This window comes from Pseudoliparis swirei, chromosome 20 (assembly GCF_029220125.1).
Source record: "Pseudoliparis swirei isolate HS2019 ecotype Mariana Trench chromosome 20, NWPU_hadal_v1, whole genome shotgun sequence".
NCBI lineage: Eukaryota > Metazoa > Chordata > Actinopteri > Perciformes > Liparidae > Pseudoliparis > Pseudoliparis swirei.
The window spans coordinates 23,956,880-23,982,876 of NC_079407.1; the positions used below are offsets into that span (position 1 = coordinate 23,956,880).

The 25,997-nt window shown below is 41.4% G+C and overlaps 1 protein-coding gene across 6 annotated transcripts in view; it reads right to left on the reverse strand.

Annotated features, from left to right (window-relative positions):
* Nucleotides 1–219: 219 nt before the first annotated feature.
* Nucleotides 220–25,997, reverse strand: part of dock10 (dedicator of cytokinesis 10) — an 87,938-nt gene continuing 62,160 nt past the window's right edge. For 3 of the 6 annotated variants that reach the window (XM_056440718.1, XM_056440714.1, XM_056440716.1), the window contains exons 29-56: nt 25,015–25,098; nt 24,811–24,907; nt 24,612–24,644; nt 23,972–24,150; nt 23,026–23,142; nt 22,372–22,501; nt 22,148–22,269; nt 20,699–20,813; nt 20,422–20,488; nt 19,450–19,497; nt 16,121–16,231; nt 15,512–15,624; nt 15,290–15,405; nt 14,691–14,828; nt 14,406–14,588; nt 14,199–14,309; nt 13,563–13,778; nt 12,586–12,643; nt 11,945–12,046; nt 10,843–10,949; nt 10,554–10,676; nt 9,779–9,892; nt 7,764–7,910; nt 6,471–6,681; nt 4,768–4,958; nt 4,575–4,675; nt 3,156–3,294; nt 220–2,253 (exon numbers count right to left, since the gene is read on the reverse strand). In XM_056440718.1, the coding sequence (XP_056296693.1) occupies nt 2,206–2,253; nt 3,156–3,294; nt 4,575–4,675; nt 4,768–4,958; nt 6,471–6,681; nt 7,764–7,910; nt 9,779–9,892; nt 10,554–10,676; nt 10,843–10,949; nt 11,945–12,046; nt 12,586–12,643; nt 13,563–13,778; nt 14,199–14,309; nt 14,406–14,588; nt 14,691–14,828; nt 15,290–15,405; nt 15,512–15,624; nt 16,121–16,231; nt 19,450–19,497; nt 20,422–20,488; nt 20,699–20,813; nt 22,148–22,269; nt 22,372–22,501; nt 23,026–23,142; nt 23,972–24,150; nt 24,612–24,644; nt 24,811–24,907; nt 25,015–25,098 (3,321 nt within the window). In that variant the 3' untranslated portion in view covers nt 220–2,205. The remainder of the gene's footprint in view (nt 2,254–3,155; nt 3,295–4,574; nt 4,676–4,767; nt 4,959–6,470; nt 6,682–7,763; nt 7,911–9,778; nt 9,893–10,553; nt 10,677–10,842; nt 10,950–11,944; nt 12,047–12,585; nt 12,644–13,562; nt 13,779–14,198; nt 14,310–14,405; nt 14,589–14,690; nt 14,829–15,289; nt 15,406–15,511; nt 15,625–16,120; nt 16,232–19,449; nt 19,498–20,421; nt 20,489–20,698; nt 20,814–22,147; nt 22,270–22,371; nt 22,502–23,025; nt 23,143–23,971; nt 24,151–24,611; nt 24,645–24,810; nt 24,908–25,014; nt 25,099–25,997) is intronic. The other 3 variants (XM_056440717.1, XM_056440715.1, XM_056440719.1) reach the window with 2 other exon arrangements.

Consider the following 25,997-nt stretch of genomic DNA (forward strand, 5'->3'; position numbering starts at 1 on the left):
ATATATTATTGATTAATAAAAGGAGGTGCTGTATGTTCAGGGCCACGTTGCCACAACTTAGCTTAGCGTCAATAAGTGAGCGACCACTCTGCTGCTTTGCCGCTCGCCCTCGGCGTGGTCAGTAATTACACAACCATTGGAAAAAAAGTGAAACCCGACCCCGTGGAAAACTGTCAGTCATTCCGCTTTCATTGAAACCCCAAACCACAGGACGCGTGCTCGATGTCAGCTGCAACCAAAGCAACATTTTAATTTTAGAAAGCCATTTTACTACCATTTAAATCTGGATTAATGCAAATAACATGAGCTCTAGTGGGAGGACCGGTGATCTGATGCATGGTGCCATGTCCTCCGGGGAGGAAGTGGGGAAAGAATGTAGTATAACATGTATTTTTGGACATTAACAAAATTTTATTTTAAATGTTATACATAAAACTTGAAGTTTTTGTTCTTTTTTTATTTATTTTTTATTCAGCTAAACAAATATTTATATATTGTATATTTTATTTTAAAAAAACATTTCAAACGTTTTAAATATTAATATTTCTTATTTACAATTCAAAAACAGTACAGGAAATAATAACAGTAACAATGCAATTTCAATCCTAAAAATGTTACAAAACATTCTTTTTTTTGTTTGTTTGTTGTTGTTGTTTGTTTCCATTTTAAAATCGGCGAGCGGATATTTCCAGAGCGTTAGCGAGGATACAAAGTAGCGATGTGGAGCTGCTCTACATTCAGAACGAGAACCGGAGGTGCGTTCAACTCTTCAGATGCTTCGTTAGTTTAAAAAAAAGAAGCTGGAATCCAATTTTTTTCTTCTTCACATTTGTCATCTTACAAGACTGAGCGAGGCGGAAGTTCAACAATATTCCACCGGGAAAAAAACACATTTAATAACCGTCATCAAAATGCACGTTAGAGCTGCACACACCGGGAGCTCAGTAAGGTCACGGTTCTCTAAGGGGGTGGAGAGAAGGCGCATGTTGGGTGGTTGTGTGTGTGTGTGTGTACTTGTTTGTGAGTGTGTACACAGAAAAATAATGGTTCCTAAATGGTTCTTTAAAAGGCTTTGTGGTTATACGAAGAACCATCACCGACAGAACCATTTTATAAATGGTGCCTGAAAGAACAATTTGTTAAGGTTCTCTTAGGCACGGTGGCACCTTTATAGGTTCTCTGAAGAACTTTTTAAAGAAATGGTTCTTTAAAGAACTCTGATTTAAAAGGTTCTATGTGGAACCAGAAATCGTGCATTAAAAAAACATTTATTGAAGGTTCTTTGAGACACCTTTATAGGTTCTTTGAAGAACATTTTAATGAAATGGTTCTTTAGAGAACGCTGGCTTGAAAGGTTGTTTGTGGAACCAGATATGGTGCCTTAAAGAACCATTTTTTAGGGTTATTTGAGACACCTTTTTAGGTTCTTTGAAGAACATTTGAAGGAAATGGTTCTTTAAAGATCCCTGGTTTGAAAGGTTCTATGTGGAACCAGAAATGGTGCCTTAAAGAACCATTTTTTGAAGGTTCTTTGAGACACTTTTATATATTATTTAAAGAACTATTTAATTAAATGGTTCTTTAAAGAACCCTGGTTTGAAAGGTTCTATGTGGAACCAGATATGGTGCCTTAAAGAACCATTTTTTTGAAGGTTCTTTGAAACATCTGTATCGGTTCTTTGAAGAACTATTGAAGGAAATGGCTCTTTAAAGAACCTTGGTTTGAAAGGTTCTTTGTGAAACCAAAAATGGTTCTTCTATGGCATCACTCTGAAGAACCATTTCCAGTTCCAGATGGCACCTTCATTTCTGTGTGTGTGTGGGTCTGTGTGTGTGTGTGTGTGTCTGTGTGTGTGTGTGTGTGTGTGAATCAGTTGGCAGGGGGAGGAGTCCATGACACATGGATGGAGCCTCTAAAAACAAACGGGAGCTAACAGTCCAGCAGCCTGGCCTCTACTGTAGACAGTCAACGTTCAACCACATGGACTACAGACTACCACGACCACACTCTACACACTTCTTCTTCTTCTTCTTCTTCTTCTTCTTTGTTTTCTCTACACTCTTCGTCGGTCACAGGTTCCACTAGCCTGCTGCGTCTCTGCAGCAGGAAACAACTAAAAGTCAGAAGCAAAGCAAATGAGCCGCGTCTGAGGCTCGAGACCCTCGAGACATTCCTGGGGAGTCTTTCTTGAGTCTAGTGGCCGGTCAGTAGGCGTTGTGTCGCTCTGTTCCCGGTTGTCTTGTGTGAGGAATCTGGACCAGAAGAAAAAGAAGAAGCTTGTATTCAGGGTTCATACACATGGTGACCAATCATGGATATCCAGGACTTTTCCAGGACTTTAAACCAAATTTCCATGACCAGACATTTTGTGAAACCTCCGTGTATACACGAGTACAAACCTTAAATGACACAAATTAATGAGACAGTAGTTTGATTAAAAGAATAAATATGTATATAAATGTTTATCTTTTAATCAAACTGCGTAAATTAACATATGAATATAACAAATGTCCATGACTTTTCCAAAACTTTTGGAATTTCATTTTTTTCAAGGTTTGTCCAGGCTTGGAAATTTAAAAAAATAGTTCGATTTAAAAAAAAGATATGTATATAAATGTTTGTGAACAAATGAATAGAACAAATTTGACTATTCCAAAACTTTTGGAAATACATTTTTTTCCCCAAGAACTTTTTTAGGCCTGGAATTTTTTTTTTAATTAAGACTTTTCCAGGTTTTCCATGAACCTACGAACCCTGGCATTGGTACAGGAAAATCAGAAAAGGCGGGTTAAGTATTGAGACCGTCGGTTTTGGCTCTTGGGTGTATCGGCTTGTGACATATGGGGAGAAAGTTGAAGCGTTTTTTCCGCGCGTAGCAACGAGGTGACAAGAGAGGAACGTGATGACATGACATACCGGTCTTAGAAAGAGGGGACAGAAAGCTGTTAGAGAGAAAGACGCACTGGCAGCGAGAAGAACACAGTTTTGTAGCTGTAATGAAGAAGAAAAAATAAGAACAAATTGGAAAAGAAGAGGATGACAAACCGTGAAGCTGATACCCGTGGGAATGAGAATGCTCCATTATGCCATACGAAGAAAAGACAAAAAGGGCAACAATGTCGTCGTAACATAACTCCGGACTCTCGTTGGTCACCTGTTCGTTCATGATGCCGGACAGCTCGGTCAGCATGTCCCGGTAGTGAGCTCTCATCTCCTCCTGGTACTCCAGCTGGTCCTCCTTGATCAGACGCTCGTTCACGTCCAGAGCCTGACCGCAGGCTTCTGCAAACTGCCTGCAGGGGGGACGGACAACAAGTTTGACTGATTATTAAATCATGCCATTTGTAAGAGACCTTTTTTTTTGGGCCATCCCACCACTAGGGGGCGTTAGGCCACTGTAAATTAAGAAGACAGAGGCCAATATAACTAGAACAGGCACTCGGTAGAGCGCATACCTTCGCATATCACAAGATTGGGCATTGAGTTATGAACATTTTGGCATTAGTTGCATGCCAATTGGATGAAAATTGACCGCGCTATGGTAAAAAGAAGATGTTGACCTTTTCATGACCTTGACCTTTGACCCGATCGATCCCAAAATCTAATCAAATGGTCCCCGGATAATAACAAATCATCCCACCAAATTTCATGCGATTCGGTTTAATACTTTTTGAGTTATGCGAATAACACGCATACAAATAAATAAATAAATACACGGCGATCAAAACATAACCTTCCGCATTTTCAATGCGAAGGTAATGAAGAGCATGAGGGGTCAGGGGTTGCTAGATTGGCAGGAGCACAGGTGACAATGTGTTTTAATTTCTTTAATTTTTTGGGGGAATACACTAGTGGGTTTGGACAAGGAACGTATATTTTGTTTTGCGTTGGAAGCCGTAGAACTTTATAAATAAATACACTTTCACATTAGGGGCATTGCATCCGTTTATTGACCTTCAAGCACCCACAGTGACCTTTAATGACCTGGGTATGTTGTGTTTCTTTCTTTTCAAGAAGCAGCATTGACAAAAGGCTCTAATGGGCGCTATTGACACGGTAAGAATTAACACTTTGAAGAAGATCATTGCATTTATACATCGTTATGTGCAAATGAATTGTGATCATATCACGTATCGATATCATCAAATAACTAAAAAAGAAACTGAAACTGACATTGACAATGGGTTTCCTGTATTGTTCGCAGTATTTATTCCCCATAAATTTACATTTATTTGACTCAAGTTGACTTAAGTGATTGTTAGTTGACATTAGTGCTTCTCTCTGTACGTTTGTTACAGCTACAATTATTTTGTGTTTATTTGTGTTTACTCGCAACTAAAATGGATTTAGCTCTAAAAACAACATTCAAGACGACAAGCATGTTAAATTAAGCATGATGTGTGTGAACTATGAAACACTGGAGATCAAGGGTATGCAAATGTGTGGTAATACACCTCTTTTGTTCTTCTTATAAAGGTGTTGCATTTTATATATTTTTCAGGGGAAGGTGGAACAAAATCCACAATTCTTTGCACTTAATTGTGCTTTTTAATAATAAGACAACGTGTCCTACCTGAAGATCTCTTTGAGCAGTTTGACCTGGTTGTCTGGGTATTTCTTGGCATTCTTCTCCTCTAGAAAGGCCCTGGCGTAGGCCATGGGTCCTGCATTCACCTGGAAAAGGGGGGATGATCAGGTGAGACACCAAACAAAACAAAACGACTGTAACCACACATTTGTGGGAGGAGCCCCGCCCCCCCCTCCACCTTGACGCTGACGCTGCCCTGCAGCTTCAGCTGCAGCCGGATCATGTCCACCTCCTCCGTGTTGCACAGCTGGTTGAGCTCGGAGACTTTGCGCGACATCTCATCGATGGCCACCTCGATGGGGTTCATCTCGGTGCTCTGCTGCTCCACCACCTGGATGCGCTTCTTCAGGTACGGGAAGCTGGAGCTCGCTGCCGAGAGACAGGAGCAGCTCGTGTTTTCAGTTCGCCTCGGTTTTAAGGGCAGAAGTTGTAAAGACGGATATATTTGCGTGTTTTTTGTTGTTGTTATTCACAACGTTTTGGACGGACAAAGAATTGTCTGTTTTTCAAAATAAAAGACCAACAGGTAATGCTCCTACATGGACACTAATAGCAGCATATCCTGGCGCCTCATGGAAAATTAATCCAAGTACAATAGAATTCTCGTTAAACCACATTGAATAAATTAAAACAGATCTATTGTAATACACTGAGATCTTTGTGATATTTTTTACAGCCCAATATCACAAATTACGAAAGGGCTGTTTTAAAGACAGTCAAAACCAAAAATGTGTGCCAAATTAAAGGAAAATCAGGTTTCGTTATAAGGCCACAGCATTTTTTTGGCAGGAGATATTAAATATTATGTAATAGAATTGTTCTATAGAATAGCAAAAGACTGCATTTGTATTGCCAGTGAAAGAGGACAACATAATGGTTCCTAAATGGTTCTTTAAAAGGCTTTGTGGTTATACGAAGAACCATCACCTACCGAAGAACCATTTAGTAAATGGTGCCTGAAAGAACCATTTTCTGAAGGTTCTTTGAGACACTTTTATATGTTATTTAAAGAACTATTTAATGAAATGGTTCTTTTAATAACTCTGGTTCGAAAGGTTCTTTGTGGAACCAAAAATGGTGCCTTAAAGAACCATTGTTTTAGGGTTATTTTAGTCTCCTTCATAGATTCTTTGAAGAACTCTAAGGAAATGGTTCTTTAAAGAACCCTGGTTTGAAAGGTTCTTTGTGGAATCAGAAATGGTGCCTTAAAGAACCATGTTTTAAGGTTCTTTGAAGAACTCTTTAAGCAAATGGTTCTTTAAAGAACCCTGGTTTGAAAGGTTCTTTGTGGAATCAGAAATGGTGCCTTAAAGAACCATGTTTTAAGGTTCTTTGAAGAACTCTTTCAGGAAATGGTTCTTTAAAGAACCCTGGTTTGAAGGGTTCCTTGTGGAATCAGAAATGGTACCTTATAGAACCATTTTTTGAAGCTTCTTTGAGACACATTTATAGGTTCTATAAAGAACTAATTAAGGAAATGGTTCTTTAAAGAACCCTGGTTTGAAAGGTTCTTTGTGGAATCAGAAATGGTGCCTTATAGAATCATTTTTTGAAGGTTCTTTGAGACACCTTTATAGGTTCTATAAAGAACTAATTCAGGAAATGGTTCTATAAAGAACCCTGGTTTGAGCCCTGGTCAAATGTAATTCAGTTTATTTTATTTTCACAAATTACGAATTATCCTCAGAGGGCTTTACAACCTGTACACATACGACATCCCTGACCTTTGACCTCACATCGGATCAGGAAAAAACTCCCTAAAAATAGAAATAAATAAACCTTTCGAGGGGAAACAAAGTGAAGAACCCTTCAGGAGAGCCACAGAGGAGGATCCCGCTCCAGGATGAAGACGATGTCATGTGACCAGGATGGAGAACTCACCGGTCAGGATGGTGCGTCTCTTGCACTGCTCCTCCACGTCGCCGTGCTTCTTCCCCGAGAGAGTGAACGGCGTCTCGAACACGAAGCGGCTGATGTTGTGATGCCTCTCGAAGTCGGTCCTCTTGTCCTGCTGCTCCTTCTCGTCGAAGTAGGGCACCACGTACGTCACCTGGATGTACGCAAACTTGGGGTCCAGGTCTTTGGGATTTACCTGTTTCAAAATAAAAAGTCAAGCGAGAGAATGTCCACAAATTCACCAAGAACTGGGAATCATAATCAAATGGCCTGATTTTAATCTTTTTTGTTTATATATCTTTCTTATTTGTTTTATTGTGTTTTTTATTGCACCATCTTTGACAGTGTTTTGCACTTCTGCTCTTTTAACTGTTGATATGTTTCAACCTGTTATTGACAAATTGTTTTAATTCAGTACTGAACTGCACCTTGTGACACTTTGTCTGTGATACGTATAAATATAAATAAATATAATAAAACCTTACTCACTGACACACTTACTCACTCACTCACTCACTTCCTCCCTCCCTCCCTCACTCACACACTCACTCACTTACTTACTCACTTACACACTCGCTTACTCACTCACTTACTTCCTCCCTCCCTCACTTCCTCCCTCCCTCACTCACTCATTTACTCACTTACTTCCTCCCTCACTCACTTACTCACTTACTTCCTCCCTCCCTCACTTCCTCCCTCCCTCACTCACTTACTTACGTCCTCCCTCACTCACTTCCTCCCTCCCTCACTTCCTCCCTCCCTCCCTCCCCCTCCCTCCCTCACTCACTTACTTACGTCCTCCCTCACTTACTTCCTCCCTCCCTCACTTCCTCCCTCCCTCCCTCCCTCACTCATGTCCTCCCTCCCTCCCTCACTCACTTACGTCCTACCTCCCTCACTTCCTCCCTCACTTACTTCCTCCCTCCCTCCTTCACTCACTTCCTCCCTCCCTCACACACTCACTCACTTCCTCCCTCCCTCACTTCCTTCCTCCCTCACTTACTCACTTCCTCCCTCCCTCACTCACTTACATCCTCCCTCACTCACTCCCTCACTTACTTCCTCCCTCACTCCCTCCCGTCCTCCCTCCCTCACTCACTTACTCACTTCCTCCCTCACTTACTTCCTCCCTCCCTCCCTCCCTCACTTCCTCCCTCACTTACTTCCTCCCTCCCTCCCTCCCTCCCTCCCTCACTTACTCACTTACTCACTTCCTCCCTCACTTACTTCCTCCCTCCCTCCCTCTCCCTCCCTCCCTCCCTCACTCAGGCCTCCTACCTTATTGGAGTCCTGGATCATTTTGACATTATCGGCTCCGAACTTGTCCGAGTAGAGTTTTAATAATCTCTGGGAGATTTCCGACAGCCCCGTGAGCTTCGGCTCCTTGTAGATGAACTCTTTGCTCTCCTCCTCCTCAAAGAAACCCTGCAAGAGCACACGTGGAAAACAAATAAACTGAATGTGCTTCCTCGTTACCGATGCCTGGGATACATGCACGAGTGTTTGTATGTATGCAACGGAACGGTGCTGTGTAGATGTACGGGGTCAGATCAGACTCAATAATGTAAATGCACACAGAGAGACTCACAAATGCAAACACACAGATTCACAAATGCGCACAGAACAATTCACAAATAAATTTGAATGCACACGTAAATCAATTAGGATTTATAGAATATGTAAAAGAAAAATCACAAATATATTTGATTTACGAATGCACGCAGAACGATACACAAATATATTCGAATGCACACGTAGATAAATGATGATTTATATAAAAGTAAAAGAAAAATCACAAATATATTTGATTTACGAATGCACGCAGAACGATACACAAATATATTCGAATGCACACGTAGATAAATGACGATATATATCAATGTAAAAGAAAAATCACAAATATATTTGATTTACGAATGCACGCAGAACGATACACAAATATATTCAAATGCACACGAAGATAAATGACGATTTATATAAATGTAAAAGAAAAATCACAAATATATTTCTGCAATTATACGTGGATTTGTATGTATTTGTTTGTGAATCGCAACACATTTGTTTGTGGGTTTTTGAGACTCCCTTACTGAGGCTCGATTGGCAAGTTCATTTTTTTTTAACATCGACCCATCTGCAGCCAATCAGATGTCGCCCTCATTTACAACATGCGCATTTGTAAATCAAATATATTTGTGAATTGTTCTGTGCGCATTTGTGGATCTTTGTGTTTGCATTTGTGAATCTCTCTGTGTGCATTTGCAATTATTGAGACTGATCTGACCCCATATAGCTGTGACTGTGTACATGTCAGTGTGACTGTATGTCGCCCCCTAGTGGTGCCTCGAAGTCACTGGTTGGACACGCAGGCGTAACATTGTTAGAACCACTCAAGGTGTCAGTGATGGGAGAGTTCAGAGGTCATATCCAAAGCAGCATTGGAGGCAAATGTCAAAAGGTGACTGCGGTTTATTATATAGTTATGTTCATGTCCACTTTTGGACGCCGAGCTCTTCTTAATGTTCGGGGAGGAAACGACTTCTTCGTTGGAGATTATGGGGAAGTAACAATGGACCACAGCAGGCTGGAAACAAACCCGTCACGGGGTAAGAGCAGCGGAGGTTAATAGCGGCAGAAGAGAGGGAAAAGTAGTTAGCACTGAGGGAAAACTAGAAAGTCAAAAGACATACAGAACTTACCACAATCTTGATATAGAATACATATTTTTTTAACAAGGAAGAAAAGAGCAGATGGAAGAATTAAGGACACAGAAAAAATCTGGTCTTGTTTTTTCTCTCTTTTTTCGCCGGCCTCACTGATGAGAGATTGTTAATCTGAGAAGAGTTCACAATCTCATCAGTTTATTAAATATGCCCTCGTTAACCAATAGGAATCTGTGTTTAGGATCCAGACCCTGAACTGCACAGCCCTTCTTCACTAGCCAGCCGTTAAAAAAAACTAAATCTGTATTAAATATGGGTTTAAAAGTTCTAAAGAATTAGTTCAACAAAATGACCATATTGAAAAATATGTTTCAATCTTTGGCGGCATCTCACACAAATAAATATATTATTTCCTACAAGAAACATTCTTTAATATAGTAGTACTTACATGTTTATATTTTGGTCCTCAAACTGGACCAATGCATTTATATTTATACGGTTAAGTATAACTTTAACTGAATTCAGTCAAATCTGTCTGCGGGAGATTTTTAGTTGTTGTTGTTGTGATGTGTGTGTGTGTGCAGAGACACACACGTGTGTGTGTGGCGTCTGCGGTGAGGAGGCGTCGCTCACCTGTCCGTAGAAAGCGACGCGGTAGTAGCGTCCGAAGAGACGCTTCTCGGAGTTCACGACCTCCGTCACCTTCAGGTAGGAGCGGTGGATGTCGTAGTAGAGCTCAGACAGCCTCTGTGGTCACACACACACACACACACACACACACACACGGTCAAACTCAGCTCAACACACACACACACACATGGTCAAACTCAGCTCAACACACACACACACACACACATAGTCAACACACATACATACACAGTCAACACACACACACTCAACAGTCAACACACACTCAACATTCAACACACACACAGTTAACACACATACACACACACTCAACAAAGTCAACACACATACATACACAGCCAACACACACATACACACACACATTCAACACACATACATACACACTCAACACACACACACTCAACACAGTCAACACATACACACACACTCAACATTCAACACACACACAGTTAACACACATACACACACTCAACAAAGTCAACACACATACATACACAGTCAACACAGACACACACTTAACAAAGTCAACACACATACATGCACACTCAACACACACACACACTCAACAGTCAACACACACCTTCAACACACACATACACACACACTTTCAATGCACACACACAGTCAACACACACACACAAATTCAACACACACACTCAACATACAGAGACTCAACACGCGCACACACACACACTAGTCAACACACACCTTCAACAAACACACACACACACACACACAGAGTGGAAGGGTGACGAGTTACCTTAAAATCTCTCCTCTTCTCAAAAACAGCAATCACGGGTTTGTTGATGTCGGCGATGAGCTCGTACCGCTCTGACTTCCACAGGTAGTCCACACACAGCTCCAGCTGCTCCACCAGCGTGTCCTACACAGCAGGAGGCCCGTCAGAGAGAAGCACTGCCGCCTGGTGGCAGGTATGTGAACTCCAACCGGCAATTACCCTCAACGAGGGTCTTCTAAAACCGGCAATCATGCTTCTGGGACTTTGCTCATTTTTACAATGTTGTTTAGGGTTGAAGGCAAACACTGACCTCAGTGTAGGGCGTGTCTTGTGTGCCGGTGTCTTCTTTCATGGCTCCCTCCTCCTTCACATTGGGGCTGATGCACATAAACGCTGCCCAGCCCATAGAAAACGAGGCTGGGACGGAAAGTGAAACAAAGACCGGTGAGCAAATAAAAGCAAAAGTACGGTTCATTTACGCTTCATTTACACTTCATTCACGTTTCATTTACACTTTATTTATGCTGCATTTACGCTTCATTTACGCTTCATTTATACTTAATTTACACTTCATTCACGCTTCATTTACACTTAATTTACGCCTCATTTACGCTTCATTTAAGCTTCATTTACACTTCATTCACGCTTTATTTACGCTTCATTTACGCTTCATCTACGCTTCATTTACACTTAATTTACACTTCATTTACATTTCATTCACACTTAATTTACGCTTCATTTACGCTTAATTCACGCTTCATCTACACTTCATTTACGCTTCATTTATACTTAATTTACACTTCATTCACGCTTCATTTACACTTAATTTACGCTTCATTTATACTTAATTTATACTTCATTCACGCTTCATTTACACTTCATTTACGCTTCATTTACGTTTCATCTACACTTCATTAACACTTAATTCACGCTTCATTTACGTTTCATCTACACTTCATTTACACTTCATTTACACTCAGCTTGTTAGCATTCAGAAAACAAAACACATGGATCAAAAATCCAAAACGTATGAACTGTTTTTTTATGATCAAGCGTTGGTCAAAAGTCGTACGATTTGTGCAGACTAAATTAAAAAAAATTCAAATGACAGCATCTCAAACCTTCGTGACACCGAACATCTTACCTCGCGAGACGTGAGGGACAAAAAGTTAATTTGTGATAATCGGACACAATTATCCTAAAAGGCCAGAGCAGCGGTATTTAACTATCTAGTCTAACCGTGTTCAACACCGGGCTGGGAAGCATTTAAACTGCTACCCAGTGCTCTTAACTCCCAACCAATGTCAATATCAAAACCCCAGTGGTTCCCTCCCACTCCCTCGTCTCTCCATCCTGATCTTCTGAGCTCCCCCATCACAGCACCCAGCGGACCCCCAGGCGCACACACTCACTGTCTTGATCTCGGGAGGTGGTTAGTAAGGAGCTACAGTTAAAGACAGGGTTTTCTCCAGAGGACACACTGGACATCCTGGCCTTGTCAGCTCTCCAGTAGCCTGTTTGGTAGGAGGGGAGGAGGAGGGAAGGAAGAGGAGGAGGAGGAGGACGAGGTTTACAAGGTCCCATTATGCTCAAGGACAAGGCTCGCCAATCATCTTTCATGTCATGCTACGCGAGCTATTAGCGCATGGCGAAAAGATGTCAGACGCCGCAGCGAAGAGGTTGACACATGCTGTGAGGAAGCGGAGAGCAACGTGCAATCTCCATTTCTACCAGAAGCCATGGAAGACATGTGTGGGCAACAGAAGAATCCATCTTCATTCCCCACGAGAAAACACTCTCAAGTCACCGGCATGCTCACTTTCACACACACACACACACACACACATGGTGAGATGAAGGACTGATGCCCGGAAGTTGAAGTGATCTCAGAGAGTTGTGATGTTAGCAGAGAGAAAGAGAGGCCGTTTGACAGAAGATGGCCACGGTCGGACTTTTCCACGTCCGCAAAGACGCGCGCGCCATTTAATAATACACGCACATCCGTAAACACGTGCAGAGTGGAAGGTTAAGGCAGCAGTGTGTGAGCGCTCACCTCTCCTCTTCAGCGATTCAGCAATCAGGGCGGAGATGTGGATGTAGCAAATGGCAGCCTGATGGAAAAAGAAAAAAAAATCACGTAACGCTGATTTCCTTTCGCCAGTAGGTGGCGCTGTGACTATGTGAAAATTAGGCTTGTCTATATCCTCAGACAATGACTTTTATCAAGCATGACAAGTTTGCGGCAGATTAGAGGAAATCCAGTGGAGCCAGTAGGGGGCGCTGTGACAATGTGAACACAAACATGCGTCGTGTGTCTCTACGTGAAGTCTAGGCCACGTCATGTAGAATGTGAATCCGATGCGTTTTAGGCTGATTTCCTTTCGCCAGTAGGTGGCGCTATCACTATGTGAAAATTAGGCTTGTTGATATCCTCAGACAGTGACTTCTATCAAGCATGACAAGTTTAGAGCAGATTTGAGGGAGTCCAGTGGAGCCAGTAGGGGGCGCTGTGACAATGTGAACACGTACACGCATCATGTGTCTCTACGTGAAGTCTAGGCCACGTCATGTAAATAACATGTGAATCCGATGCGTTTTAGGCTGATTTGCTTTGGCCAGTAGGTGGCGCTATCACTATGTGAAAATTAGGCTCGTCATATCCTCAGAACGTGACTTTGATCAAGCATGACAAGTTTGCGGCAGATTAGAGGAAGTCCAGTGGAGCCAGTAGGGGGCGCTGTGACAATGTGAACACGTACATGCATCATGTGTCTCTACGAGAAGTTTACATGTGAATCTGATGTGTTTTAGGCTGATTTGCTTTGGCCAGTAGGGGGCGCTTTGACGACGTGAAAATTAGGCTTGCTGATATCCTCAAGCATTCTATCAAGCATGACAAGTTTAGAGCAGATTCGAGGGAGTCCAGTGGAGCCAGTAGGGGGCGCTGTGACAATGTGAACATATGCATAGGGTCGCCACGTGGACCCTCATACGTTTTCTGGAGTAGGTCCACCCTGAACACGTTCTCACCTCTGAGAGATCGCCGTTGCGGACGTGAACCTTGGCCATGCTCTCCAGCCAGGTGCAGCGCAGCTCGGGGGTGCTGGCGTAGGAGTTGGCCAGACTGTACTGAAGGTCCACCAGCATCTCCGGGTCCTTCTCGTGCTCCTTCATCTGGGCCGTGGCCATCAGAACCGTTCTGATCCGCTTGGTCAGGTCCTTCACCTCAGCGGGGAACGGAGTGTTCTGCAGAAAGAAAAAGAAAAAAAGTCGTGGGGATTTGAAAATAGAAACGAATAACACGGTGAATATAATAATCATTGATAATAAAGCTGTGCTTAAAACCCCAGATAACCGGGTTACATACGTAACACCTCATAGACCTGATTTTATTTTCATAAATCAATGAATGTACAATAGAGAATAGATCACTCCCCAGATATCCATTGTTTTATTTTCATTTTTTGTTTCATTCTGTCTCTTTTTTGGTTGTTTTACACTTCTTGCTCTAAATATGTGTGCAACTAAAACGAGCATCAATCTAAAAATCTGCACATGCAATGTCAATTGTCTGAAAGACATCTGTAAAAATCTAATTGATGCCTACTTTTAATTTTAAAAAGAATGATAAAAACAACAACAACAAAACCAAGAACCTGGTGATACCTTGAGTGGTGCATCTCCGTTGGCAAAGTTATTAATGATAGCCAGGGACTGCTGGAACCTGGAGCCCCCGATGCCAGCGTCTGCTATCAACTGGCTCACCGCCTTGATCACCTGATTCGGAATGAGGAGCGTCGGGTGAGGACAGTGTGACGAAAAACAACAAGAAAAAACAACACAAGACTGACGACACATTTGGGTCTCACTGACCTGCAGATGGGAGCGGACGATGGACTTGCCCTTGGTGAACTCAAAGTTTTTTCTCATGAAGAAATACAGCAGGGCGGCCGCCTCCGTCTGGGTGGAGCTGGAGCGATGGTTGCAGCACTTGAGGATTTCATAGCACAGGCAGCCGCACAGGTCGGCCTTACCCTGGAAGAACGCACTGGGGAACTACATGTAGAGAGAGAGAGAGGGAGAGAGAGAGAGATGAAGATGAATAATACACACGTGAGGAAAAACGATTTCAATCTTCATTCATGAAGCTCTATGGACCTTTTGTACAAAGAGCCTGAGAGCGGCGAAGATATGCCGTAGAGTGGCGGTCGACTGGTTGATTTGAAAGAAGAGCAAGTAGGTGTCCAGCACCTTCTTCATCAGTACATTTTGGCCTTCATCCAGCAACAGCTGCTTCTGTATCGAGAAAAAAGCAGAAAATACGTTTTAGTTTTAAGTTTCAACTGAAAGGTTTCACCTAAAGACAATAAAGAAAAGAATATATATATGTTGTGGCCACCAGGTGGCAGTAGAGTAGCATTAGTTTGGTTTTAGAATGTGAATGAAACATTTGCATGATTTCCAATGCAATGCATTCTCATTCTACACCCAAAAGAAAGTAGATGTGTCTTTCTTCTTTTCTTCTTCTTCAAGAAACACAAATAAAACTGATTTTAAAACCCCTTGTTCAAGAATGTAGATTGTTAGACTGTTTAAGTAGACTACTGGTATAACCTTCGCTACTATGATATTCACAGGACAATACAATATATACTGAATATACAAAGGACAGATTGAAATAAGACTCCTCTTAACAATAGAAAATAGATCACACACAGTAGGAGTGTGGTGGGAACTGTAGATTCAGGACCGAATACCTTGTGGTGGTGAACAAAGAGCTCCAGGACATCCAGCACCGTGAGGGCCACCTCTGTGGACAAGTTTGCCTCGATATCCGTCGGACTCAGGTTGTCCCCGTCGTGGATATTCCCATCTGAAAAACAAACGAGATCAGATATCAAAAAGTCAAATCCATGTCAGTCAACTTTATATTCATCTGTCACATGCTGTGTGTGTGTGTGTGTGTGTGTGTGTGTTACCCGTCTCCATCATCTGCAGCAGCTTGGGGTTGGCGAGAGCATTCTTGCTCCTGATGATGGGCATGGTTTGGGATCGAGCGTGCCGGTGACCTTCCCCTCCGGATGTCGCCATCCTGGAGGCAACAGGAGGGATCAGCGGTTTGATCATCCGATACTCATTTAAACAAATAAATAAAATCACACTGCAGTAAATGTGCATCTAAACTGGGAGGAAAACCATCTCCATTCCAGTAGGAAGGTAAACATAAATGGCAACCATGTCCCGAGGACATGCCGTTATCGGGAGGCTATTAACACATGGGAGGGACAGAGACGGGGACGAATCACACCAAACACTGGAGGTATGAGGAGGGGCATGCGGAGAACACAGTGACAGTCTAACACATGGACAACACAATGATGCATAGACACGGGGCAACAATGCATTCACTGGAATCTAAGTGTACCTGTACTCAAAATAATCTGCCGTTTGTCTAGCTATTAAAGAAAATATGGACATTTTCAGCCAATCACTATACATCAAGAACAATTTCAGAAACCGAAGACTCTTTAGATAGTTTTACTCGTGGCCAACAGGTGTTTTTTTTTCTCCTGGTGGAGGGTGATTACCATTGTGGGAAGAGGCTGGAGGGATGAGAGGACTGGGAGGGGTGGTTAGAGCCCTTCAGGGTGCCATTGGCCTGGCTGGATTGGGCCAGCTTTACTGCCGCTGCTAGCTTCCTGTTCACGAGCCAATCACATCAAAGCTAACATTAGTCAGTCTAGTTGAGAGCGTCATTGTTTGGCGTCCATCGTTAGTCAGTGATATTCGCTATGTTAGCGGGCATGCTAATAGCCGAGCATGCCTGCAATCAATGTCGCGTAAATGTACACATTGCAAGATATACACTACCGTTCAAAAGTTTGGGGTCACTTAGAAATGTCTTTATTTTTCAAAGAAAAGCACTGTTTTTTCAATAAAGATAACATTAATCAAAATACACACTATACATTGTTAATGTGGTAAATGACTATTCTAGGTGGAAACGTCTGGTTTCTAATGAAATATCTCCAGAGGTGTATAGAGGCCCATTTCCATCAACTATCACTCCAGTGTTCTGATGGTACATTGTGTTTGCTAATCGCCTAAGAAGACTAATATCTGATTAGAAAACCCTTGTGCAATTATGTTAGCACAGCTGAAAACAGTTATGCTGGTGATATAAGCTAGACAACTGGCCTTCCTTTGAGCTTGAAGTTTGAAGAACAAAATGAATACTTCAAATATTAATCATTATTTCTAACCTTGTCAATGTCTTGACTATATTTTCTATTCAATTTTCAATTCATTTGATAAATAAAAGTGAGTTTTCATGGAAGACACAAAATTGTCTGGATGACCCCAAACTTTTGAATGGTAGTGTATATGTTTTGCAATTGTGTGTTATCTCGTTGCATGTTTATAGCAACTAGCTTGTATTCCTGTAAGGCTTAATGAAATGCTAAAAGCATACAGGATCTCCAATTCGCCCTTGACGGGATGAGAGCGGCTAAAAGTCAAAAGAGAAAGATCAAAGAGGCAGGTCGGCCGGATGGAAAGGTTAGTGGCGTAGCAGAGTGGCTTTTTAGTTTGCCATTAGTCGAATAGTGTGTCAATGTTAGAGAGTTTTAAGTGGAGAGTATATCGGCTGGAGCTCATCAGCGGTGGACGGGGAGGCGATTGGGATGTGGAGATGTTAAAGCTGCGGCACAAATCACCTTAATAACAAACAGATGTCCGACATATCGGATACATTCCCACGATGTCTAAATGAAAGCTCGAGCCGAACTCGACACACGATGCCGCGGCCGGCCCCCCCAAAAAAAAGAAAGACGTGAGCCCAAATCAAGGAGACGAGTGGGTCCGCAAGGTCGACGTGCAACATCAATGGAGGCGACCGGCGTGGCAGAATGTAAAGAGCAAACACAGCCAACACACAGCAGCCGCATGAATAATACACAATGACACATGAAAGGGTTTACTTAATGCGACGGAACATCAATAATGTGTCAGATCCATTAACAGCTGCGGCGTGCACAAAGGGGGGGGGGGCATGCACTGTGGTGGGGAACTACAGAAGCAGGTCCAACAGGGAGGGAACATGATGAGTCATGTCGGGTTTGTGTCACGTAGAGCATATTGTGCACGAGTGTGTTCTGTATCTGAGCTGAAAGTCCAACGCACGTTCTGAATTCGTGGAAGTGCGGCTCCTTTAAAGCATCGCAGCGAAGAATGTCTGGGATTACACCGGCTGACCCCTAAAAGGCCCCCGACTACTTATTTATCGCTTTGTAATGAGAAGTTTGGGTTTGTTTCTTTTAGTGAAATTTGATCAAACCACATCCACACATTCCCAATGAAGCAAATTAGTAGTATTATTATCTTTATTTTAAAAAAGGGACCATGTATGTGTATGTATGTATGTGCATGTGTATATACATATATATATATATATATATATCATTGTCATGTTTTATGTGTGTGTATGTGTATATATATATATGTACATATATATATATATAAATGTATGTGTATGTATATGTGGATATATGCCGACGCATCCCTAACGGACGACCTGAACTCATTTTATGCACGGTTTGAGGTGTATATATATGTATGTATGTGTATATATATATATATACTGTATATATGTGTATATGTATAGATATATTAGTGTTGTGAAAAATAACGCGTTAACGCGTTATGATTAAATTACAGGATTAATTAGTTAATTTTTTTTAACGCATTTAACGCATGCGCAGAATGAGCTTCCAATCCGTCTGTTGTTGGTCGTCTCGAACCAGCAGCATGTCATTCTGTCTCTACGTGTCGCGTTAACACGACTCCGATCTCCGTGTCGCGCGCCGCAGAGCTCGCATGCACATCGGGACGAAAAAAAGTCATGTATGTGTATATATATTTTTATGTCTGACATTTTTGTATTTGTTTCATGTTAATATGTCTAAATGAATAAAAAAATGTAAGTGACAAAAGAATAAAAAATACAGTATATATGATGGAGGGATTTTAAACAACCTTTCTGCGATGGCTGATTGTTGTCTGACTGACTGGCTGACCTGTGGTCCTCCTAGCTGGTTGGCTGGCTACACAACGCTAGTGTGACACGTCTCTCCTGGACTCCAGTGGGCGTCACAGAGCCGACGGAGAGAGAGACGCCGAGACAGACACAGGTGTGAGCCGTGAATCCCCCGCGGCCTCGTATGAGAGACCGATGTTAAGAAGCTCGCAGCCACAGACGGGCTCAACGACACGAGCTCGGCTTCCAGCTATCCTTGTCCTCTCAATGCCTCCACACACACACACACACACACACACAGTACAGCAATGTGTTCTCACAGCCGTGTGTTGGCTTACATCTCAGCATCTTATTGCTGAAAGGAAAAAGAGAGCTAATTTAATTAGCTGGGAGGAACCAGAAGATGGAGGAGCCTAGCTGTGCCAATGGCTCAGCTCAGTAAGACTACACACACACACACACACACACTATCAACCCCCATCCTGTGCTTGCCAACTACGACAGTACAACATCCAGCAGTGCTTTTCTCTCAACAACAAGATCCAGGAGTCCCCCCCCCCCACCCTCCCCCCCTCTCTCTCTCTCTCTCCCCCTTTACCTCTTCCCACATTCCGGAGCGTGCACACGCATACAGAATACATTTTAGTATTTCTGCCTCACTGTGTCCGATTCATTTGTGTGTGTGTGTGTGCATCGCTGCATTTGCACATTGTGTGCATTCCCGTGTGCGCATGATTAAAAGGACGTGTGTGGGTTGGGTGTGTGTGCTGCAACACGTATGTGGAGTTAATAAGCACGTTTCCATGTATGCAACATGACAATGATGAGCCCCGGTCCGCCTCTTTGTCGGGGGAGGCGGGCGGGAGGGAGCCCACGACTCACCTGGCTATGTGGCGTTTCCCGAGGAATCTGAAGTGCTGCAGACACAGCCTGAAGGAAGAGAACAATGCAGCGATATCTTGGTTGAAAGGGGTGGGGGGGTGTGCTCGTTTTTTTAAATGTTAAGAACACAGGACAAAATTAAGTGCATTGGCTCAAAACTGAAACAGCCCAGTCTAGATGCTGACACCAACAGGAAACAGGCGGTTAATTAACTGCACTGTTCAGCGGAGAGGGAGGAGCCCTCATTGGAATTACAGCCTGTTTTTCTTCTCTCTCTCTCTATTGCTGTGTCATTACTTTATCTCTTCCCTTCTGGCTAGATTTCCCCCCTTTTTTCTTCTCCCATCATCCCCCTGTCCCCCATCGGTCTCAATGTGTTTGTTCACTCAGTGCTCAGGATCACCAGTCGGTGGTCATAAACAGTCCGTGGCAGACTGTGTACAACGTTTTTTTTTCAATACATGAGTGTAAATATGATTTGAGAGATGTTTGCTTACTGTACAAAAGGCTAAAAAAGGGATTAAAAGAAGACGTATTTCTATTGTAGGAGTCCGATTATGGAACAACGTTCAAATGGATATAAGAATGATCAACTCATTTTTGGTTTTCATAAAGGATTTCTAAAAGAATTTTGTGGATACATATATATATATATATCTCCCCAGAAAATGTATATAAAATAATGAAAACTAATAAAGAAAATAAAAAATAATATATATATATATATATACATATATTTTTATATTTTCTTTATTATTTTTATATATTTTATATTAATTTCCTGATTTATTTGATTATAATAATTTAGGATAGGAATATATAAGCATTTTTTGCTTCTACCTATACCGTTTCAGTCTTTCTGTTTTGTATAGTATATAAAATAATATTGTATTATATTGCAATGATTAACAATAAAGAGATTGCAATGATTGACTGAATGAAATACACAACAATAAAGAGAAGAGCACTCACTCCAGGATGTTAAAGAAGTCCGATATCTCCTGGTGGATGGCCCGGTGCCAGTAGGAGACCAGCACATCTGGAAACAGGAAGCAAAGACCTCGTGTCACATAGCTAAGCAGATGGTTCCAGAAGGCCAAATGCCAGAGAACATTTTTGTAGAGTCAGTATTTCTCTACTGGAGTGATTGAAACGTGTAAATAGTCAATGTAATAACGGATTATTAGCATTTTTTTAAACACAATTCGACAAAGGCTGTAGGTTGGACTGTGTGAAAGTAATTTCTCACCTTCAGATATAGTTTTCATGATGTGCAAAAAGCACATGAGCAGACTGCGGGTCTCGGCCTGGTCCAGCTTGTCACAGCGGGAGCCGTAGCCGATGAGCGACTGGGGCCGCGCGAACTGAGGAGAAACATCAGTCAGAGATGTACTGTTGGTACTGAGCTGCCATTGAGGACGGCGAGGTCATGTCCTCAGAGTTCTTCATCTTTAATACATGAATACAAGGTTCAGGTATTCCAGGAAATGTGCAGAGGGTTTGGAAACATAATGTTGGGAAAGTAAAATATATAGAAATATGAACTGACACATTTATTCATGCAATATGAGAAATACAATTCTTATTTTGTATTTTGTATTAAGAAATATATAGGGTCCTGGTCCGGGAAGTGTGGGTGTTGGACTATTTTTTCTTTAGGGGATGACGTTCAACAAAAGGTCCCCGGCTGGCCTTAAACATTGCAAAAATATGATCCTGAACCTGAACTTCAGTATTTCTTTAGCTGGTATTACAGCAGTATAAGTGAGACATGGAGGAAGACAAATATATATATATATATATACAGGACTGTCTCAGAAAATTAGAATATTGTGATGAAGTTCTTTATTTTCTGTAATGCAATTAAAAAAACAAAAATGTCATGCATTCTGGATTCATTACAAATCAACTGAAATATTGCAAGCCTTTTATTCTTTTAATATTGCTGATTATGGCTTACAGCTTAAGAAAACTCAAATATCCTATCTCTAAATATTAGAATATCATGAAAAAGTATACTAGTAGGGTATTAAACAAATCACTTGAATTGTCTAATTAACTCGAAACACCTGCAAGGGTTTCCTGAGCCTTGACAAACACTCAGCTGTTATAAATCTTTTTTTTTACTTGGTCTGAGGAAATATTAAAATTTTATGAGATAGGATTTTAGAGTTTTCTTAAGCTGTAAGCCATAATCAGCAATATTAAAAGAATAAAAGGCTTGCAATATTTCAGTTGATTTGTAATGAATCCAGAATGCATGACATTTTTGTTTTTTTAATTGCATTACAGAAAATAAAGAACTTTATCACAATATTCTAATTTTCTGAGACAGTCCTGTATATGTATATAGATATATCTATACATAAATATATATATGAATGTCTACGTAAATATATATAAATATATATATAATATACATATATATATACTGTATATATATACACATAAATATATATGAATTTCTACATAATAATATATACATATTTATATATATAAATATATACACAAATATATATACATATACATAAATATATATAAATATATACACACATAAATATATACATTAAATATATATAAACATATATAAATAAATATATATACAAAATATATAAATATTTCTAAATATAGATATCTATATATAAATATGTATGCGTCATAAAACAGTAAAGGCTTATTAACTCTTTTCTTTTCTCACCTTCTCACATCCGTCCATCTTCTCACTGTTCCTGTCACTGTTGCTCGGGTTGGAGTCCACACTGATGAGAGAACCCCGAGAGTCCGCTTGGTTACCCGTGGCAACTGCCAAGGATGAAAAGGCTGGTGTGGGGGGGGATGGGAGGGGTGTCAGCATCATTCACAGTATTTTTATATAGATACTGGAAATATAGATAGCCAGCTACATACAAGCGGGTCACACACCGTTACCTGTGATGGAGTTCAGGACTTCTTTGGAGAAGGAAGCATCCACAGAGTGGCCATGGCGAGTAACAGGAATCACGCCTCCCGCCACGACGCCTCCGCCTCCGACACTGAGATCGTCTCGAGAGCCCTGGTAGGGGTGCAGACAGGGGAAAGGCTTATTAATATTATTATTATAATCCGGGCTATTATTTCAATTAGATATCAGACACCAGCATCCGTGAAGGCAAGCAAGAAAAAGAAAAAAAAGTCTAATGCAGTTTTCTCATTGTACTCTTTTTTATTTATTTATTCGAATCACCAATTATTACAATGATTACTTATTTAATAATAAAAGTAAACATTCAAAGTTCTATGATAATTGCCCATTGCATTGTAGTACTTCTAGCTCAACTGGGCAGGATGATTCATATGCAGCACAGTACTCATGAGCACAGAAACCTTCGTGAAGGATGCTGGTGTCACATGGTGTTCAGATGAATATACATTCCTCAAATCATTGTAATTCAGTCGGTAACATGTCGTCATAAGAATGAGAGCTCAAACTATGAATATTAGAACAACGTTGCATAACATCAAACACCGCAGAAATGTACAATACAGTCAGTACAGTACGCAGGAGGGAATTACTTCCTCCTTCCTCTTTCCTCCTACCTGGTCACTAGAAGTGAAGTAGATGGGGAAGACGTCCCTGAGGAAGAATCGAGGCATGTTGTCGAGGATCAGGCCGTACAGAGGCAGGTAGAGGGACGCGATTCTGGCCTGCTTCTCCTGGAAGGGCAGCCAATAAAAAAGGGATATTGCATTCACAAGATGTGTGCATATTCGTCATCTTGCAATCCCACATCCAGTCAACCAACAAGCCAGTATTGATACCTTTATTTATATTTCCTGGATTGTGGAGGTCTGGATCGTGGTCCATGTCTATTACTAACTATTCATACACTCTGTCATATTCATTGAATGTGTTTATGTAACTATGTAACGCTTCATTCTGGTCACATGACATCTATTCTGTCCATCCTCTGTTGCTCTCCTGAAGGTTTCTGCTCTTTTTTTTCTTCAATTTCTTGAGAGTTTTCCTGATCCGATGTGAGGTCAAAGGTCAGTGATGTCGGATGTGTACAGATTGTAAAGCCCTCTGAGGCAAATTTGTAATTTGTGATATTGGGCTGTACAAAATAAACTGGATTGAACTGTTTGTAAAATCCTCTTACACTGGAAATACAAATCCCCAGTCGTTCAGTAGTCCATAAAACAATTAAATTACATCATATTTAATATCTCCTGCCAAGAAAATGCCGTGGCCTTTTAACGAAACCCCGATTTCCCTTTAATTTGGCACACATTTTTGGTTTTCACTGTCTTTCCAACCGCCCTGCAAGTTGTGCTGTGGTTCTGTTGAACAGAGATTACTGACTGGATCTGATCTGGACACTTCCCAGCATTCATTATGAAGCAGCTGCCTCGAACAATCACACGTCAGTGTGTAATGTGTGTGTGCGAGTCACGTAGGAGGAATGTTTCTCCCGTGAGCTCATGACTCATTGTTCACGCCACGTTAAGTTTCCTCCCCCTGTGAAACACTTGCGCCGGCTACCTTGGTGGCGTAGCGTGCGTCCAGCGAGTGTTTGGCCATGAGCGTCTTCAGCGTGGCCAACGCCAGGTGTCTCAGGTCCTGCTCGTCCTGGAGCGCCAGCCCCAGTTCCCGGAGCAACAGGCCGGTCAGGAAGTGCTTCCTGCAGAACTCTCCCGTCAGGTTGTACTCGGGCACCGACACTGAGGAGAAAACGGGCATCGAAAGGTTCACGTTTTCAGACTGGTGATGTGTTATTTGCTGTGGTTGTTCCAATTATTATTATTTATTTTTTTGGTCTGTTTTTCTTTCCCCTTTTCTTTCTCCCTTCCCTTTTTATTGCATCCTTAAAGTCCTGTCTTGTTAATTTGTAAAATCAAAATAAATATATGTATATTTTTTTAAAAGGATTCCATTTTAAACAGAAATTAACTGGAGCTGCGCGTGATTTAAATAACACCGGTGCCAATATTTGCTTTCCATCAGGGAGTTAATGAATCCGTGTCAAAAACAATATAATTTAAATCTGGTTTACTGTGAGAAAATAATGTGACAAGCCATTTTTTCCCCCATGAATTTCATTATCATCATCATCATCATCATCATCATCATCATCATCATCATCCAACCGTAGCACACGCAACATTACAAAGAACATATTTACCATGAGTACTTTGTGGCTCTGGAGATGTATGATCTGACATGGACACATAGTTAGAGGAACATGCCAGGAAGAGAGAGAGAGCGAGAGAGAGAGACAGAGTGTTAATAGACAAATGAGAGTGAGAGCCACTTGATGTATGAAAGTTACCACATTGACACTGGCGTCACTAAAACTGTGGCGTGCGACTCAAAGCTCTTACCCGCGATGCGAGCGGAGGGCAGCGGCAGGCTGAGAGGGATGTAGTGCTCGTGGTTGCACACCTCTCTCAAAAACTCAAATTTCAGCTCGCACAAGACCTGTTCCGACAAATAAAAAATATGTATGCATGAATGTTTTGCGTGTACACGTCTCGTTGCCGTTTCCCCCCCGAATTTAATTAAAATGAAGTCGTTAATTTGTTCACCTTGCTGTCCGTTGAAGTGATCATGTTAATGTAGTTGCTGATCAGCTTGAATGTGAAGCCTCGGTCCATGAGGGTAAAGCAACGCTACGGAGAGGCAGACAAGAGACATCAGCTGATCAGACAGAGAGGGAACAACTTGTTGGCATTGAGCATTTTAAAGTATGCACTGTTTGTTCACGTGGTCCCTTTCTTCATGCAACATTATCATTGTAAATCCATTTCATTAATTATTTATGCTTATATTATATATATTGTAAATGACTCTGAAAAGGTTATGTTAATATGGTGACTATTTCCTGTAAGCCTTTATTTTGTAAGTGACTGTTTGTTGTCGGTCCTTTTATTTTGAAGTACTTCCGGCGAGACCGGAAGTAGAAGTAAATCTCGTAACTTGACTTCGCTAAAAGTACGTTAGCTGACGGTGTACTGAAGGAAAAGGTGTTCATGAGTATGTATGTTGTCAACAAGGCACATGGTTGAACATGAATAAAAGCAATTCTGGAAACATCAGTATGCTTTGTAAATTACTCTGAAAAGGTTCTGTTAATATGTTGACTATTTCGCACAAGCCTTAATTTGTAAGTGCCTTTGTATGTTTTAGGTCCTTTTATTTTGAAGCTTTTCCGGCGAGACCGGAAGTAGAAGTAAATCTCGTAACTTGACTTCGCAAAAAGTACGTTAGCTGACGTAAAAAAGTGTTCATGAGTATTCTTCTTACTCTTTGAACTGTTAAGCACCGAGCTGGAACGGGAACACGTTACTTTGTGTTTTATTTGGGCTTTGACGACATGTTTAGTGACTTTATTATTATTAACTTGTAAAATGTATTGTGATAAGATGCTAATGCTAAATGTTAGCTATATGTTCCCTTTAAGAAGAGAAAATGTTGTGATTTGTCCACAAGCACATGTATATTTGAATGTCATCTAATTTATGTTTACACTCAAGAGCTCATTTCGGTTGTATCTGTTCAATATAGCTCT